The sequence below is a fragment of the Hippichthys cyanospilos genome, chromosome 10 (assembly GCF_059441005.1).
Source record: "Hippichthys cyanospilos isolate Australia breed blue-spotted pipefish chromosome 10, RoL_Hcya_1.0, whole genome shotgun sequence".
Classification (NCBI taxonomy): Eukaryota; Metazoa; Chordata; class Actinopteri; order Syngnathiformes; family Syngnathidae; genus Hippichthys; species Hippichthys cyanospilos.
Window position 1 is genome coordinate 15,410,316 of NC_142378.1, and position 16,878 is coordinate 15,427,193.

General features: G+C 39.4%; 1 protein-coding gene across 1 annotated transcript; it reads right to left on the reverse strand.

Annotated features, from left to right (window-relative positions):
- Positions 1–1,105: 1,105 nt before the first annotated feature.
- Positions 1,106–9,462, reverse strand: LOC148417265 (fetuin-B). The gene is made up of 7 exons (XM_088424771.1): positions 9,164–9,462; positions 7,078–7,188; positions 5,839–5,926; positions 5,355–5,521; positions 3,442–3,549; positions 2,972–3,058; positions 1,106–1,899 (listed from the first exon to the last, which is right to left on the reverse strand). Exons 1-7 carry the CDS (start codon positions 9,404–9,406, stop codon positions 1,369–1,371), a joined length of 1,335 nt encoding a protein of 444 aa, XP_088280897.1. The 5' UTR covers positions 9,407–9,462; the 3' UTR covers positions 1,106–1,368.
- Between the last annotated feature and the right edge of the window lie 7,416 nt (positions 9,463–16,878).

Sequence of the window (16,878 nt, forward strand, 5' to 3'; positions counted from 1 at the left end):
TTACAGAATAATTGCATCGAAGCACAATTGACTTGACGCTATAAAATCTCAAATGTTTTAATCATTATAAAAAATAAAAATATATAACATTTAAACTTTAAGATGCTGGAGCCTATCCCAGCGGTCTTTGGGCCGTAGGTGGGGTACAGGTTGCCACGTCACTCTTTTTGGTGGTGCAAGTATTGTTTTTTTCCCCTAAAAAGTGATTTATTTATTTTAGATGCAAGGGAGCCTCCAGAGGCAACACAAAATGGATGGATAGATAGTATTTACAATGCAAACGGTCTATGGAACTCTGCACGTCATTTCTTTTTTAACCGCCAGAAAGAAAGAAAAATCAGTCAGAGGACAGAATGGATAATTACGTATATGAAGAGATACATTTCACAGGACATCTGCCCATGGTCAAACTATTTCATTGAATCATAAGAGATGACACCATTGTACCTAATCTTGTGACCAGTGATGTTGCCTTGCAGCGTCCAGGTACACAGTTGTCGATATTTTAAGTGTAAGTCAGATTTCAGAAACTGACCTTGACCACAAAACTGGCACATCATCCTGTGCCTTCAGATAGAACACGCGAAAGCAAGCACTGGTGTGCGTGTTAACATTATTTACGCAACTTCTTGCCAAAATGACATACTGTGTGTGCTTGTTTACATTATTCGCACAGCTTCCTGCCAAAATAGTAATAGTGTTTTATGACAGCCATGCCGGTGTCTGCAATTAACAAGTGCTTTCAACATAAATTAGTAGAAGATCAATAGTAGATTCTCTTTTACATCGGTGTCCTATGTGTTCCCCTTCTACGATGGAACCCTGAAATTTTGTCAACTTACACCGCTTAACATCCCGTTCACTGTTGGTATAGGTGCTACTGTCACAACCCTAAACAGTTGTTTACTGTACATTAATCAAGAATAAAGAATGTGTGGCATGTTACACAAAAAATACTATAAACACCATTGGTCAGGCATTTATAAGCAGTATGTTGTATTTGTAAAACAATATATGCGTATTTTGTTTTCCTGAAACTACGTCAAATCATTTTTAAATAATGTGATTCACAGTCACTAATGGACTATACATACACTGGTGCCAATTGTTAAAATGAAATCCAAACTTTAATGGCTCAAATGTTTCAAATTCCACCCATCATATTCTCCATTCATTTGAAATGAGTTACATGTTCAGTACATGATGTCTTGATGCTTTAAGCATCAACTGTAAGTAAGTTTATTTGTCCATGGAAATCCTATCCCTATTGGTACAAGCTGTTTGCCCAGATAAGTGACGGGACACAGCAGAATATTTACTCTGCCAGACATCCTCGCCCAAATGCACAGCACACAAACAAATGGCTCTTTAAACTGTGGTGTATCGTGCAGGACCAGGGCAGGAACGGAAAGGCGATGATCCACTTGGGAAATCAGACAGGAATGTTGGTTTGTGGGATGGTGGACTTTCCGTCAAGGCCTGCCGTTTCTTGCGGTCGTGCCGCTTATAGTGAAAGTCCAATGGTGGGCGTAAAGCCAGAATGCCTCCTATCTCCTCTGACGATGAGTCAAATGGACCGTTTACTGTTGGCCGACGATCTAAAAGCTCTTCAGAAGATTCGCTCGACTCACTGGAAGATGAGGTGAAGTTGACTGGGCGATCAAATGAAGGCTTGGCGGGACCAGTGCTAATCTGTGTGGGGTGAACCGGGGCAGGTTTAGGGTCAGGGAGCAGTATAGGGTCAAACGGTGCTGGTTGAGGGTCTGGGAGTGGTGTGGGATCAGACTGTGCAGGCTGTTGCTCTTTTCCTGGGTAATGGGGTGGAGGCAGCGTTGGGGTGTCAGGTTTTAAGGGAAGGTCGTGACCCTGTGGCTGCAGTGGGCGACGGACATCCACATTCTGGGGAATAACAGACAAAAGCATCTTATGTAATACTCATCAATGGCAATTCATAGTGCAAATAGTTTAAACCGTATTCTTGAATTTTATATTGCAAAATTACTTTGCTGGTACAGGTGACATAGTTTTACTACTGTAATGTATTGTAACAATAAATACAAACACTCAAATTAAACAAAACAAATACATACTGTAAATGTCCATTCATCCATCCATTTTCTAGAGCTGCTTATCCTCACAAGGGTTGCAGGCTTGCTGGTGCCTATCCTAGCAGTCTTTAGGCAGTAGGCGTGGGACACCCTCAACTGGTTGTCAGCCAATCACAGGGCTCATAGGGACAAAAAACCCTTCACGCACCCAATCCCATCTAAGGACAATTTACCATGTCCAATACACCTGCTATGCATGTTTTTGGTGTGTGGGAGGAAGCCAGAGTGCCCGGAGAGAACCCACGCGGGCTCGGGGAGAACATGCAAACTTCACACAGGAAGGCCGGAGCCAGGTGGATTTGACCTCGGATCACTTGCGAGGCGGACGTGCTATTCACTGTGCCATCGAGCCGCCCCAAATACATAAATATATTATGTAAATATAAATATAAGAAATATAATATCAATATACCACTACCCCTTATTCAGGCACACTCGAATAATTTGAAAATAATAGATGAATCAAATAAAATTAAAATCTTGATCTGAATCTAAAATTAGATGGCCTCAAATTGTTTCAGCAGTAGATTGTTAGGTTCCTGCTGGACTGTGAGTGGGAGTCATCTGTACTGTACAACATGTTAAGAAGTATGAGGATCCCATCAAACTTCGCTCCATTTACAGAATTATTTGCTTATTCGGGGAGGAAAATGTTTCAAACAAAAAATGTGTTAATGAAGTTATTGACACACAAATTCAAATTACTAGTCATCTAAACATGAGAACATTTGATAGTCTTGTACTGGATGCCCTGGCATTGTTGAAATGTACCTACCTACAGTTTATTATGGTGGTTAAAAACTAAAATATATACATAATCCTTGATCAGATTCCCTCAAGAATGTGAAGGAAAGTCTTTTTACCTGTGTTTTGAACATCTCGCAGGACACCTGAACGTCTGGGTTTGCATGCAGGTCTCCATGAACAGATGCTGTACAAAAGCCTGCAGTCTAGGAGCAAAACATAACATGATCTGTAGATTAAACGATAGTAGAAACCAAAATGTTGTGGTTGTACCACTACTGTAATTAAGTACACGGAATCTCGTTCATCAAAATCTTTCCCCAGACGTAGAGGTTGCCAATGGCGACAATGTTCCACCATTGGCCACCGCATAGCCCGGCCCCTGAATACTTGGAATACTTCTACTTTAGTGGCAATAAAGAATAGTAACTACAGTGTTTTCTCATATAGTGGCCAAGGGTGTTATTTACTTTATTGGTTTGGGTACCAGACATCTTTTAATGGTAGTGAGTTTATTTGCACAAAAGTATTTTTAAAATACTTCTAAGCCTGCTTGTGACGCAGATGTACAAGTTGACTCATTGCAAACCTCAGTGTCTGAAGCGGGCGTCAACCATTGGCAGGTGCCTTTTGCTGTTACTCCCTCTGGACACTCTTGGACTGTATATTCCACAAATCTGGCTTTCACAGGCAAAGTCTGAAATACAAAATTCATATGGTGAGGAAATTTGCAAAAAATAAATGAGAAAGGGAAAGTGGAGCAAGATTGATTGTGGGCTGCAAAATAATAGGCATAATAATGGAATGTATGTAATGGATACTATAGCTACACTTTTGCTTTCTGCTTGGCACAAAACTCAAATTTCCAGTTTGTGTGCTCATGAGCTTCTTCTTATATATTCAATTTCAAGGCAGATTAAACACTCAGAAGTTTGCTGCGTGATAAAATCTCCCAAAGAGATTGTCTCAAACTCAAAGGAACACTTGATAGGGTTGAAAGAATACTGTATATAAATGATAAAATATAAATTTGAAGTTTACACTAAAATTCTTTCTGAATAAAAACTCAGGAGTGACTGTTTTTGTCTTGGCCTTCATTGAATTCTGGAACAGCCCAAAATAGGGAGGAGTCAGTGATTTAATACGATGTCACTACAGGGAGAGGGCAAGTGTTTTAATGTTTCCACGCTTGGTTTGTCACTATAATTTGGCCTTTAAAATAGAGAGCACTTGCCCCCAGAATTCATATGCACATTACTACTCACTTCAAACTGTGACCAAAATAAAAACGTTCTGCACAATATTATAGATTTTTTGGTTGCAAATATGAGCTCAGATGGAAAATCCATTATCAGGTGACCAAATCAAAGATATTGTTATGTTTTTCTATTTTTACAGGTTTAGGTGGACAACAGTGGGATTGTGCATGTGAATTTTGGTAGAGATTAAGTGTAGTTTTCAGATGCCGATGTTGTTACAACAGTCTGTCCATGCTAACTTTGGCAGATATCTAGCTAGCACAGCTAACTGTCGACTGCCACGGGCGGTGTTTAGAGTAAGAAATAAACATTGTAACATGGTTAAAATCTCCAAAATGTTGAACTCCCATGATATGGGCTCTTTAAAATTGAAATCTAATTTATATCGAGCTGTGTACAATTAGGCGTCCAAAACGCTTTGTGTTTACGTGTCTTGGTGAAATAATAAAAAACATGGCATGGCAAAACTGTACATGTTTTACAGTATTATGTTCTAACTCCTCTCAATGTACCATGAAGTAGCTGTGATACTTTAAATCACAGGTGTTAAATCAAGGCCCAGGGGCCAGGTCCAGCCTGGCATCATTTTATGTGGCCCTCGAAATGCTGATTTGACTTCAGGTTTCTGGCTAAAATACCAAACTTGCAAGTTGTCTTCAACATTGAAAATTTAAGGAAAAAAACCAACAATTTGTTTCTTCCCAATTTCTCTCTTTAACATATTTTACCAGCCTTTGATTTTAAAAGTAGCTAAGTGTGTGACAAACACACTTCAAATGCATTTCATTCACAGTCAAGCTGGCCTTCTGACAGAAACTAACACTACAATGTGGTCTACAATAAAATGAGTTTGAAGGCCCTGGCTTATATAATGTGGGTTGTTTTGGGACACTGAAAAGTTGATCAACGTAAATATTTGGAGCTGATTGATCCCTGTTTTTTTTTTTTTTTTTTTTTTTGACATTAGGGATATATGTACAATAGCTTAGAATGGATGAATGTTGTCCGGTTCCTTCCCATACATCATGGTAATAGGAAGGGATGCCTTGCCATATTATACATTTCTAGGGGGTGTTTTCGAAGTCGTTAGTTATTTACTGATGATTATTGATTATTGATAAAATTGAAAATGCAAGCTAATACCATATTCCTGAGTTAAATATACATAAATTGGCCTTTTTAGTGAAAAATTGATCATTCATGAAAGCTGCCCCTTATTACTGTAGGTGCATAAATATAATACTTGTTCCGCAGCTCTGGTGATTCGCTTCACTCCAAGTCCTGCACTCATAGTGGACTGCCTTTTATAGGACGCCAGTGCAATCTGAACAGCCAGCACAGCTTGTTGACTGTCAATGGGAAGTAGGATGGGGCAGGTTGGGCAGGTCTGTTGCAGCTTTTCTGCTGGGTCTGCAAGAAAAAAAAAAAGAGTGTTATTACTAATTATGCTGGTACAGTATGTATTGTATGTGTATTTGAATACAAGTGTGTCATACATTTTACAAAAAGATGAACAATTTGAAAAAATATTTGAACAATGAACATTGCATTGCTGCAAACATGTCAAGGTTTTATATTCTTCACTCGAAATGGACATAGGTTTTGAAGATTATTATCACCTAAAATATTTATTCATACATCCTGAAGATGAGAAACCTTAGCATACAATCAGGATCAGACAGAATCATAATGGGAAACAAATGATCAATGATCATCTTTAACGCTACCTGGCACAAGTGTGCAGTCGTAACTGTAAAGGTAGGAGTAACCTTCCGATGTGTGGAGGATGGTGGTATTGCAGCTACCGGAGATTTGCTGAAAGGGAAAAGGAGAAGTAATCAATATTTTTTTTAGCTTTTCTGTTTTAGTGTGAGGTGATAAAAAGGGGATGTGGCAGAGCATCGAATATCCAAACTTAATGGCGACCAAAACCTGTTTTATTTCATCACATCACCTTAGAATATCATATCATCGATTCAATTGTATGCACAGCACTGTACATAACTCCTAAACGATGTGCTGATAATATTACAACATTCTCTCTTTTTTTTTTAACAGGTAATTTAAATCTACATGTGAGACAATGATTTACACCCTGTCCTAAAGGACTTTTTAAATGTTTGTATTTTAAATTTTACCTCACCTATAATATAGCCAATAAGTACACATTCACAACCTGGTTATTACACATAGGCTTTCTGGCGGTGAATGAGTCCACTCTTGTTGACTTGGTTGTCTCTGCCCACTCTGATCACTGGTTTTATTCATCCTCTGTGCAAACTTAGACAAAATGCTACCCCAACTCTTAAAATGTTATGTTTTTAATAAACAGTCTCCTTCCATTTTACCTGCCTCATGTGGTTTTATCCTTGACAGCTTTTGCAGAACATTTCTTTCAAGCCTGTATTTGTTAGCAAAAACGAAAATTATATTACAAAAACAACAATTCCTTAGAAGTTGCTGGACACCATAAAGAAATGTGGGGGGAAACATAAAATCAGAGTCAACAACCAATTATGTAACCAACTAAAAAAGTCAAAACCTCAAGAATTTCACATTTTCCAAGATAATCACTGACAATAAAACTAACTCGGAAGGTTTATTCTCCACTATTGCTCACCATCTTAACCCTGATCTTAGCATTTTCCCTTTAATTCAATCAAACCCTTTTTTGTGACTTTGTAAGCCACTTCAGAGAAAGACGAACAATTTAACACAATAAGATGCAAAATTAATTTTGATTTAGGACATAGTTCTTAACGCATTAGAGTGCCTTTACAAGATGAGCACTGGGTTTTTTTGTCCTGGCGACGAACGGGGATTTTAAAATAGACATTTGTATCTAGCTATTGGCTTTCATTCGAATTTTGTGGCCAATAATTGACAGTTACTTTTGTAGGTTTTCACAAGGGTTTACTCAGTGTGTAGTTTGCTTTAGTGGTGTGTACAGTATGTGTGTGTCTCACTGTTTCCATGAATGGTCTGACATCACACCGTTTCCATGGTTTTGAACTACCAATGTGACACTTGGTTTCCAGGACATCCAGGTCCAGGTAATACACATTGCCTGCTGGGCCCTGGCATGCACAAGACAAATACAAGGGAAGAGGACATGTAAACATTACACAAGCTCATGAGGAGAGAGGCATCATTGTTAACTAGTCTTCTGTAAAGTTTTTACTATCTTCATTAAGCAATGTAATCAAGGCTTCAGCAATTATATTGAGTTGAACCTGGCAAATATGTACTGTATATGTCTTGTTAATGTTGATTTTCATATCTTTGTTTTATATATATATACAGTATATATATATATATATATATATATATATATATATATATATATATATATATATATATATATATATATATATATATATATATATATATATATATATAAAACAAAGATATTCAAATTAACATACACAATATCATTACTTTTTGAAAACTGATTCCAATTTTGTATTAGTTCTATTTCATAACTATTACACAAGTTAACACAACAGACACACATTTGCTCTATATAGCTTTCACGTTTTAAAGCCACATGAGCACCTTACTCCAAAACAGCTACCCTTCTATGGCGTTATATTTGTGCCACAATTACGCACACGCGGAAAAAATTTTGAGCGTTGAAAATAAAACTGAGCGAGTGAAAACAGATTTTGAGCGCAGAAAAAAAGTTCTTGAAAAGAAGTTTCTCGCTCAAAATTCCTTTTTGCTCGCTCGCAATAGCATTCTCGCGCTCAACATCTCGCTCTCGTTCGAGATACTCCTCTCTCCCTCGCTCAACATCGCGTTTGCTCAACATTGAGCTCTCGCTCGCTCGAGTCGTCCTCCGCGCTCGCTCAATTCAGCTCACGAGTTACGTTTGTGCCACAAAACCAGCCAATCAGAGCTTGTAAAAGCACATTGATTGACAGCTTGGTATTCAATGAGATTGCTTGTTGTAATCACCCGGACCGAGGAAACGAGAGTGCGTCACATCGTTGTGGGCGGGAGGGGTGGGCTTATATTATTAAAGTACAAAAACTAACAAGATATTTCTGTCAAATGATACAATACAGTAATAATAATAATATTAAAAGTAATTCTCTAGCCCAAGTCCGTGTTGACACACTCTCGTTTGCCCTTTTCAGGTGAACACAGGGCAAACGAGAGTGCATCAACGGATAGCGTACAAGCAATCTCAAAGTGCTTTTACAAGCTCTGATTGGCTGGTTTTGTGGCACAAACGTAACTCGTGAGCAGAATTGAGCGAGCGCGGAGGACGACTCGAGCGAGCGAGAGCTCAATGTTGAGCAAACGCGATGTTGAGCGAGGCAGGGAGGAGTATCGCAAACGAGAGCGAGATGTTGAGCGCGAGAATGCTATTGCGAGCGAGCAAAAAGGAATTTTGAGCGAGCAATTTCTTTTTCTGTGTTCAAACTCCAATGGTGCGCGCTCAAACTCTTATCATTACGCGCTCAATAGTTTTTTTTTGCTCTCAAAATCTGTTTTCGCTCGCTCAGTTTGATTTTCTCCGCTCAATTTTTTTTTTTGCGCGCTCATAATTGTGGCACAAATATAACACCATACTCTTCCTAATTTTGAACAGCTTCTTAACAATGCTGAAAAGTTGGTCATATGCCTTGTACATTATTTGTGCAATTTAAGATTTTACTAAGTCATTTATGTCAAGTGTGTTGAATTTATTAAATTATTCACCATAATTTGGGTGGTGGATAATTTGTATTTGGATTGTATTTATATTATTATACTGTATACAGAGTGTGTCACAGTTTTGGATAATCGTGTGAATTTTTAAAGTCAACCCCTCAACAAGTTCAAGCTTAATTAAATCTAATTAAGTTATAGTTTAGGGTGATAATGCTGCTTACATAAACCAGCATGGCAGTGCACTTTTCTCCTACATTGTTGGATATTTGACAACAAAACAAGGGAATTCATCACTAGTCAATTGGTTAAACTTGAGAGACCCCACAACCACTAAAATATCCTTAAAATACACTTCGAGTAAGTTTCTTTTAGAACGTTTCTTTTATCACCTACCTGAGCGTGTAGGTGGACGTTGGCAACACGATTGAGAGCAAACTTATACCCGTCGGCACGATCCTCGTTGATGTAAGTGAGAGCCAGACGAGACAGCTTTTCCACAGCTTTGTCATTGCAGGGAACTGGCGCAAGTTCAGTGGGCACCAATGCAAACCCCGGACCCTCACCATTTAGAAACAGCAGCTGATTAAAAAGCAGAGATAACTGCAATAACGACGCGAGCATGAATTTATGCATCATGGCAGAGGATTCTGCTGCAGCACGAAGCTCAGGTGAAAGTGAAGTTTGTTCCCCTCTGTTTGTGCTCAGTCTGGGTTGGGTGTTGACTTTTGGAACCAAAATAGGGAGGGATGTTGAAATCAAGCGAGGGACAAAGTTTATTTGATGTGGAGAAAGTATTTGTGAATGAATGTTGGCCGTTTTTCAACCAATAAAACACACAGCATTAGTAAATCACTGTTTTCAAATGATATAATAATAATTAAAAACACTGAAACTGTAATAAGCTCCTCCTGCATGCCCGCGATAAGCTTTTCCTATAATGGGAGGGTGTTATGTTTTGGAAATGGTCTTACACAGTATGCAAGGTATATATTTTACCAATAGAGGTCACTGTATATCTGATCTGTTAGTGAGGCTGTAAATTCACCAAGCAAAACTGGGTTAATCCATCCATCCATCCATCCATCCATCCATCCATCCATCCATCCATCCATCCATCCATCCATCCATCCATCCATCCAGGGGGTGTCTGTGTGTGCGTGCGAGTGTATTCGGTTGTGCGCACATGTGCTGGCATGCATGACTGCTTGCGTTCGTTTGTTTTGATTGCGAGGCACATTTTGATTGTGCACAGCCTCACACGCTGCACTAGTGTTTTCAGTGGCCAGTTGTGTTGCAGCTGAACGAGTCTGTAGGGGGAGATAAAAACGAGTGAGGCTGCTCCAAGGACTTGCTCTACCAGAACAATGCCAGACCCGAGTTAGACAAACCTTCTTTGATGTGAGCAAAGAGAACTCCCCCGCTCTGTGTTGTGGAAAGATGCTAGGCTGAAATGATGCCCAGCTCCAGATACAATAGAGCCGCTTGGGCCCCTGCTCATTACAAGCCCGTACATGAAAAGAAATGTGAACAGAAAATTTGCATATCATCTAAGTACTTCCATTATTTGTGAAAGAAATGTTTTGTTTTTTTTTCAGAACAGAATTTTGGTACTTTATGCTTGTTTGATTTGTCTACCACCTTGCTATTAACATCCTTGCTATATACATGCAAGTATCTTGTCTCGTATTTTATTTTTGGTATCATCATACTCAATTCTGGTGTCTTGTTTGATTTCATTTGCTCCCCCTTAACACAATGGCCACTGTTTTCATTGACAGGCACATAGGTTTGGACTGCCCGCCATGCGGCGAATTCGCGTTACGATCCCAACCGCGGAACGTATTAATCTCATAAACCGGGGGCCCACTGTACATTCACATTTGGTCAGTGGGTTATACAGTATATCTGCAAGAGAGAACCCATTGAGAAAAAATAAAATAAAAAAAGACATATGCACAAACAAATGAATTATTATATGTATATAAGTAGCTGTAATGACAGTAATGAGTGATGCCACAAAACAATGCAATGCTACTTGCCAATTCTGGCGTTTTCTGTTCATTTCCACATTCAAGAAGAAATGAAATACAGTATCTATAAAATATTAAATGCTCAAAAAGACTGAATGCTGGACTGGGCCAGACAGTGCTAGATGTCTACTAGTTTGACATGAGCTTTTGTTATCCTTACTATGCTACTGACTGAAATACAGTGACAATTTGCCAGAACTGGTTCAAAGGCATGAATGAGAAGCAAATGCCTCGTAGCTGCAGTTACAATAAATGAAGTTGTAAGTAAAATGTACCTCTGTGAACCATCAGGAAAAAAATAAATAAATTTGCCACATGAATGTGTTACAGAGGGTAAGAGCTACAATGATGACACACAGTGCTATTACTGGTTCAGTCCCAGAGTGTGATTGAAGTACTATGTGAGGGTCTTCAAACCTCAGTGCTTAAAATGCATCACCCACACTAGATTTGAGCTACGCAATTGGACATCAGTTTTAGCCAAACTTGATTGTGAATATGTTTGTAATTTATTTGTATGTGTTTACACATTTCTTAGTGTATGCATATGAGGAGAAAGAGAGAGAAAGAAGAATAAGTCATTAAGTTAATGCATAACCTTGTCTAACTGAAGGTATCAGGCTCATGTCAAGGGAAACTGTTCCCTTTTTTTTGTCCGAAAAGCCCAGTTATACACCCATACAAGCCTCTTTGAAGTAGGCACTTAAAAGCACCAGAAACTCACCCCGGAGGGAAAAAAAAGTCTGGTGCACAGAGGCTGTTCGGCGTGTGTGTGTGTGTGTGTGTGTGTGTGCATGTGTGTGTGTGTGCGTGTGTGTGTGTGAGTTAAGAAAAAGAGAAAGAGTCTGTGCATCTGCATTATTTATTCCTCATTGATTTTTTTTTAAATGACATGCTGCTAATCTTAAAATATTTTCTATTACAATCATTGTAACCCAGTGGTTAGGTATGACTCAATCCCACTTTTTTATATTGGGTACCGACACCACTACTTCAGCTTGGAAAATTGGCCAATATGATCCAATTATTTGGGTCACTCTTAATTCTATTAATAATACTTTGATGTACTTGCTTGAGCCTGCCATCTGCAATGCCACAATTACTCTACAACTATTGTATGATTGTCATGTAGAGTTTCCCAACCAAGGGTACCCGTATATCACAGGGTAAATGAGGACTTTGGATTATGTGGAAACATTTAATAATTGATGGCCCCAAACCATAAAGTGTGGCACAGATGATTTTGCTGCATCAAATAAATTATAGAATGTTTTCAAATTCCCTAGGTTATGTCCTGATGTACCAGTCATTGCTGTTCCATCCATCCAATCATTATCTTGATAGCTAGGATAGGCGGTCTATCCTAGCTATCTTTGGGCAGCAGGTGGGGTACACCCTAAACTGGTTGCCAGACAATCACAGGGCACACTGAGACAAGCAAACGTTCACACTCACAAACACACCTAACCCTAATGAACGAGTATTTCTAAGATGTTTGATATGTCCTTCTGTGGGAATATTTATTGAATGCAACACACCTTGAGTCAACTTCCTAATGCAACTCCACACAGGTAAGGTCGGAGCAATTTGGATTTGAACTCTGGTCCCTGAACTGTGAGGCAGACGTGCTAACCACTGCGTCACCGAGCCGCAATCGAAAATCAAAAAGCCTAAAAGCGTGTACTTCATGTCTTTAAATGAAAACAAGCAAGTAATGTTGCTGGCGCTGCGTTCAGGCAATGTGTACTCGCTCCAAGGCTACAAATTTTCTCAGGGGTAACTAAAAACATTGGCACAACACCAGAAAAGCATCAGGTAGGCATCTCGCTTGCTTTTGTTTGCTTACTACACGGGTGATAGAGAGGAGGAGCAAATCCAGTGAGATAAAACAGTTACAGTATATGCTAGTGAATCTGGTGACCGGTGATGACTAATGCTGCAACCTTGGTTCAACAGCTCTAAACATAAAACAAGTCAATGCACTAGTCACCGCAATCCAACATTTGTTGTTGATTCATAGCAGCTATTGGAAGATAGCTTGGTCGTTCACCCTGTGCAGGTCCCACAGTGTAAACATTAAGGCTTATCTTGAGTCAGTCTGCCCTAAACCTTAGTCTTGGACAGGGAATCGCAGCCCGCGGCTCTAGAGCTGCATGTAGTGTATTAATGCCAGCCTAGAGGCCACCTGGCGCTGTTCAAAAAGTGTATGAAAATGGAAAAAGAGGGGGAAATTCATATTTTGTTTGAATATAGTTTACAAACATGCCACAGAGATTTCCAACACTTAGAAATAATAAAATAAATATTAAATTTCAACATCACTGTCAACAAAGATTTGCTTCACAGCCTGTGACATTTTAAAAAACTACCGGTAAAAAAAAAAAAAAAAAAATGACGGGTGTTTGATGGATCCCAAAGGGACAAAGAGAAACAAAGCTGAGGAGAACAGAGGCTTCAACAGTTCTTGGACATAATCATTTGTTTTGATTGCAAGCATGTTCTCTTTTTCATGAGAAGTTATTGAATAACCAAAACATCTTAAATGGCAGATGATGAGAAACGGTCAAGTAATGTCAGAAAACAGAAGTCACATTAATCAAGAACACAATCCAGTCATGGGGACATAGCGCACAATTCGTAACAAATTGGCTGGACTATTGTTGTGTGTATTGTACTTTCATTTGGACAATATCACTTGTAAACTTGAAAAGAACCGGGGTGTAGGGAATCCATTGTGGATTTTTTTTTTTTTTTTTTTTTTATGATGAGTTGCCAGGTGCTTTCCCCTGCAGACCTTGTCTCAGAACTCCTCACATGGAGTGGCCCGATCTGTACCAGGCACATATTCCAGTCCTTGAGCTGTTAGGCTTGTAAAAAGCTTGTCCTAAGCTTCAGCAGTAAATTGTCCCAAGGTATCAGGCTTTTAGCTGCAGCAGTCTTTTTTTTTTTCATTCAGTTCCTGAGTCTCTGCTTTTGTCACAGGTTCCTGGCATACAGCAGGTCCCCAGCATGCTACTTCTAAACTACAGCCGAAACCCCAGAGTTCTGCTTCTGAATTTGAGATTCCAGCTAAAAAAAATGTTGAGCCTGGTGGGATCAAGCTCCCTGGGTGTTGTGCCTATTTCCCCAGATTTCTCCTATGTGCTTGTATGTATTATGTTAAGTGTGTAATATTTTTAAGACCTATTTACATCGTGCACATATTAAAATGCATACCATGCTGAAGTAAATTGAACAATGCAACTTGGTATAGAAAAGAGATGGCAGAACACAGATAAAATATATAGTCAAGAATTTCCTTTGCTTTTTCTTGAAATTAAATGTTTCTTCCCTGCAGCTGGGTGTATTGAAGTTTGTTGGAATGAAGACTACTGGTTCAGGTAGATCTATATTTAGATCTCACCACGACAGTGTATCTGTGTTTGTCAGAGAATTATTCTTTGCTTGGCACCCCTTAACTCTCTGTCTGATTGTTGCTCCCAGCCAGGGGAAGAAGTGTGAAAACCTCATGCAGAGAAAGAAGCCCCTGGAAAAACTGAAAAATGACAAAAACAAGAAAATTGGACCAGCGCACATGTGCACAGGCGGCTGTGAATAAATGTGTGTTGTTTGCCGTCACCCTCGTACCAGGTTTCTACCTGTCTGATTTTTTTCTATGAATGCACTAGACCTTCATCCTGACAGATACAATGTATGGGGGGGGGGGGGGGGGGGTAGTGGAATACTTAATGTAATCATATGGATGAAACTGCTACCATTGTCATTATACTGTCACATTTCTCCTGAAAGGCATATTCTGTACCTACCCGCTCAAACACAGAGTCCTGAATTGAAGCACATTTTCATCAAGTACATGAATGAACTGTTCCACATTATGATTTAATGCTAAGCATGTCAAGTCATTGTAAAGTATGTACACATGGCCATGTCTAAAATATTTGTTCTACGCATGATGATGAGTCATTTAAATTTTTTAATTATACACGTCGGAACCCTTAGACTCTGTGAATTTAGGCACATACACATGGACAGGCGCACACAAGCTCACCTCTTTTCTCTTATACTCTCACTGTCTCAAGAGTAACAATGCAGCATGCAGCCTTATTGATCCTGAGACGGCTTGTGGTATTAAAAAGGAATATGTGGCAAGTGAGTGTGAGGGAGAGAGGGATGTGGAGGGGGTGGGGGGGTGGGTGTAGGTGTTGGTCAGTGGGTAGCAGAGTGAAACACAAAATCAATAGTAAGACACAAGGTCTCCGTAATCCCAATTAACCCTCCACATGAACATGACTCATGCTGGACAAGCGGAAAATACAATAAATTTCAAATATCAACAAGCAAAAATAAACAAACTATGAGACTAACTTTCAGCGTCTTACCTTATAGTAGTCTCCAAATAGGGGCAGCAGTCATTCTAAAATTTAGAATATGTAGAAAGGGGCAGCTCGCTGAAAGAGTGGTTAGCATGTCCGCCTCACAGTTCAGAGTCCCGAGTTCAAATCCAGCTCCCACTGGCCTTCCTTTTTGGGGTTTGCAAGTCGTCCCCGTGCCCCCGTGCCCAGGGTCGCTTCCTCCAACACTCCAAAAACATGCACGGCAGGTGTATTGGACATTGACTAAATTGTCCTTAGGTGTGAATGTATGCGTGACTGGTTGTCAGTCCCTGTGTGCCCTGCAATTGGCCGGCAACCAGTTCAGGGCGTCCCTCACGTGGGCACCAGCAAGATAAGCAGCTACAAATAATGGATGAATGGAAGACTATGTAGCAATAGAGATGAGAGATCAGATGAAAAATGACATTGATGAGAATGTCAAAGACTCTTGATATGTACTCAAGTGCTGTTTTTGTTTTGCCCAAGTTTTTTTGTCTTGCTTTCCAAACATAAAGACACAAAATTAAATTTGATGTTATGAGCAGAGAATGGCTCTGATCCTTGACGATTCACATTTGCAAAAGATCGCAATGTGAGGAACATGTTCATAAAACAACATCTCCAGGACGTTTTTAGGTGTCAGATGTGAAATGTCTTCATCTAGAAAAGAAGGTATAAATGCTGTTATGCATAGAGCTATTTCAGCGTAGAGATGAATTAAGTGATCGAAGAGAACACATTCCCGGGGTACCCAAAAACAGCTGCAATAAGATGAATACATTTTTGCATGTCTGATTCAAATGTAATCATAGTTTGAAAAGATTCTGCCAGGTCATTTCAGTGGCCTGTCACCAATTTGAGGCAGAAATCTTTCCGAATTGGCTTCACTTTTGTTCACCAATGTCCCTGCTCAGGTGTAGGAGTACACGGTCTTTCGTGATGACAGCATATTGTAAGGATTGCGGGTCACCAGAGACCAGTGCTACGTCATCAGCAAATTATAGTCCTTACACAGTGTTGGCATCAGTGAAGGTTTGGGTGTTGAGGCATCATAGGTTCAAATGAAGGTGCACTTGTCATGCAATGTCATGCCAGATAAGCATGGTTTATAAACATTATAAGTAAAACATAGCAAGCATGCTTTTTGGGTTATGAAATTACATCTATCCATTTATTATCTGTGCATTTTTATTTTATAAAGATTGTATATTAAACATAAAGCATAAGGCACAACAAGGACATCCTTGGGCTGCTGTCAAAGATGTTTGATTCGAGAGTATTATGATATCTGAACAGACGTTGCATGTGTTAAGGTGTGGGTCAACAGGAACCAAAATTTGAGAAGGATTGAAACTTGAGACAACATAAATTCTAGTTAGTGACACAAACAGATGCCTTTTGTTTTCATGAGACCTATCCTCTCCCACATCACTTTTGACATTGAATAGTTAATCTGAAAACGGTCACATAAGAATGCAGAAGACAGTCATGAAAGGAATGAACATAAATACACCCACACGACAACAGCGAAAGAGAAGGAACACAGGAAAACACCAGAAAATCATTTTTAGTAAAAACATACCTAATTCATCAATTTTAATGCGGGCTTTGCCTTTTTCTTCAACGTTATTATGTTCTGAGCCGTGTCATCATCATAGCGTAACTAACTGATTAGTCATAGTTAAAAACACATTCTTTGATGAGC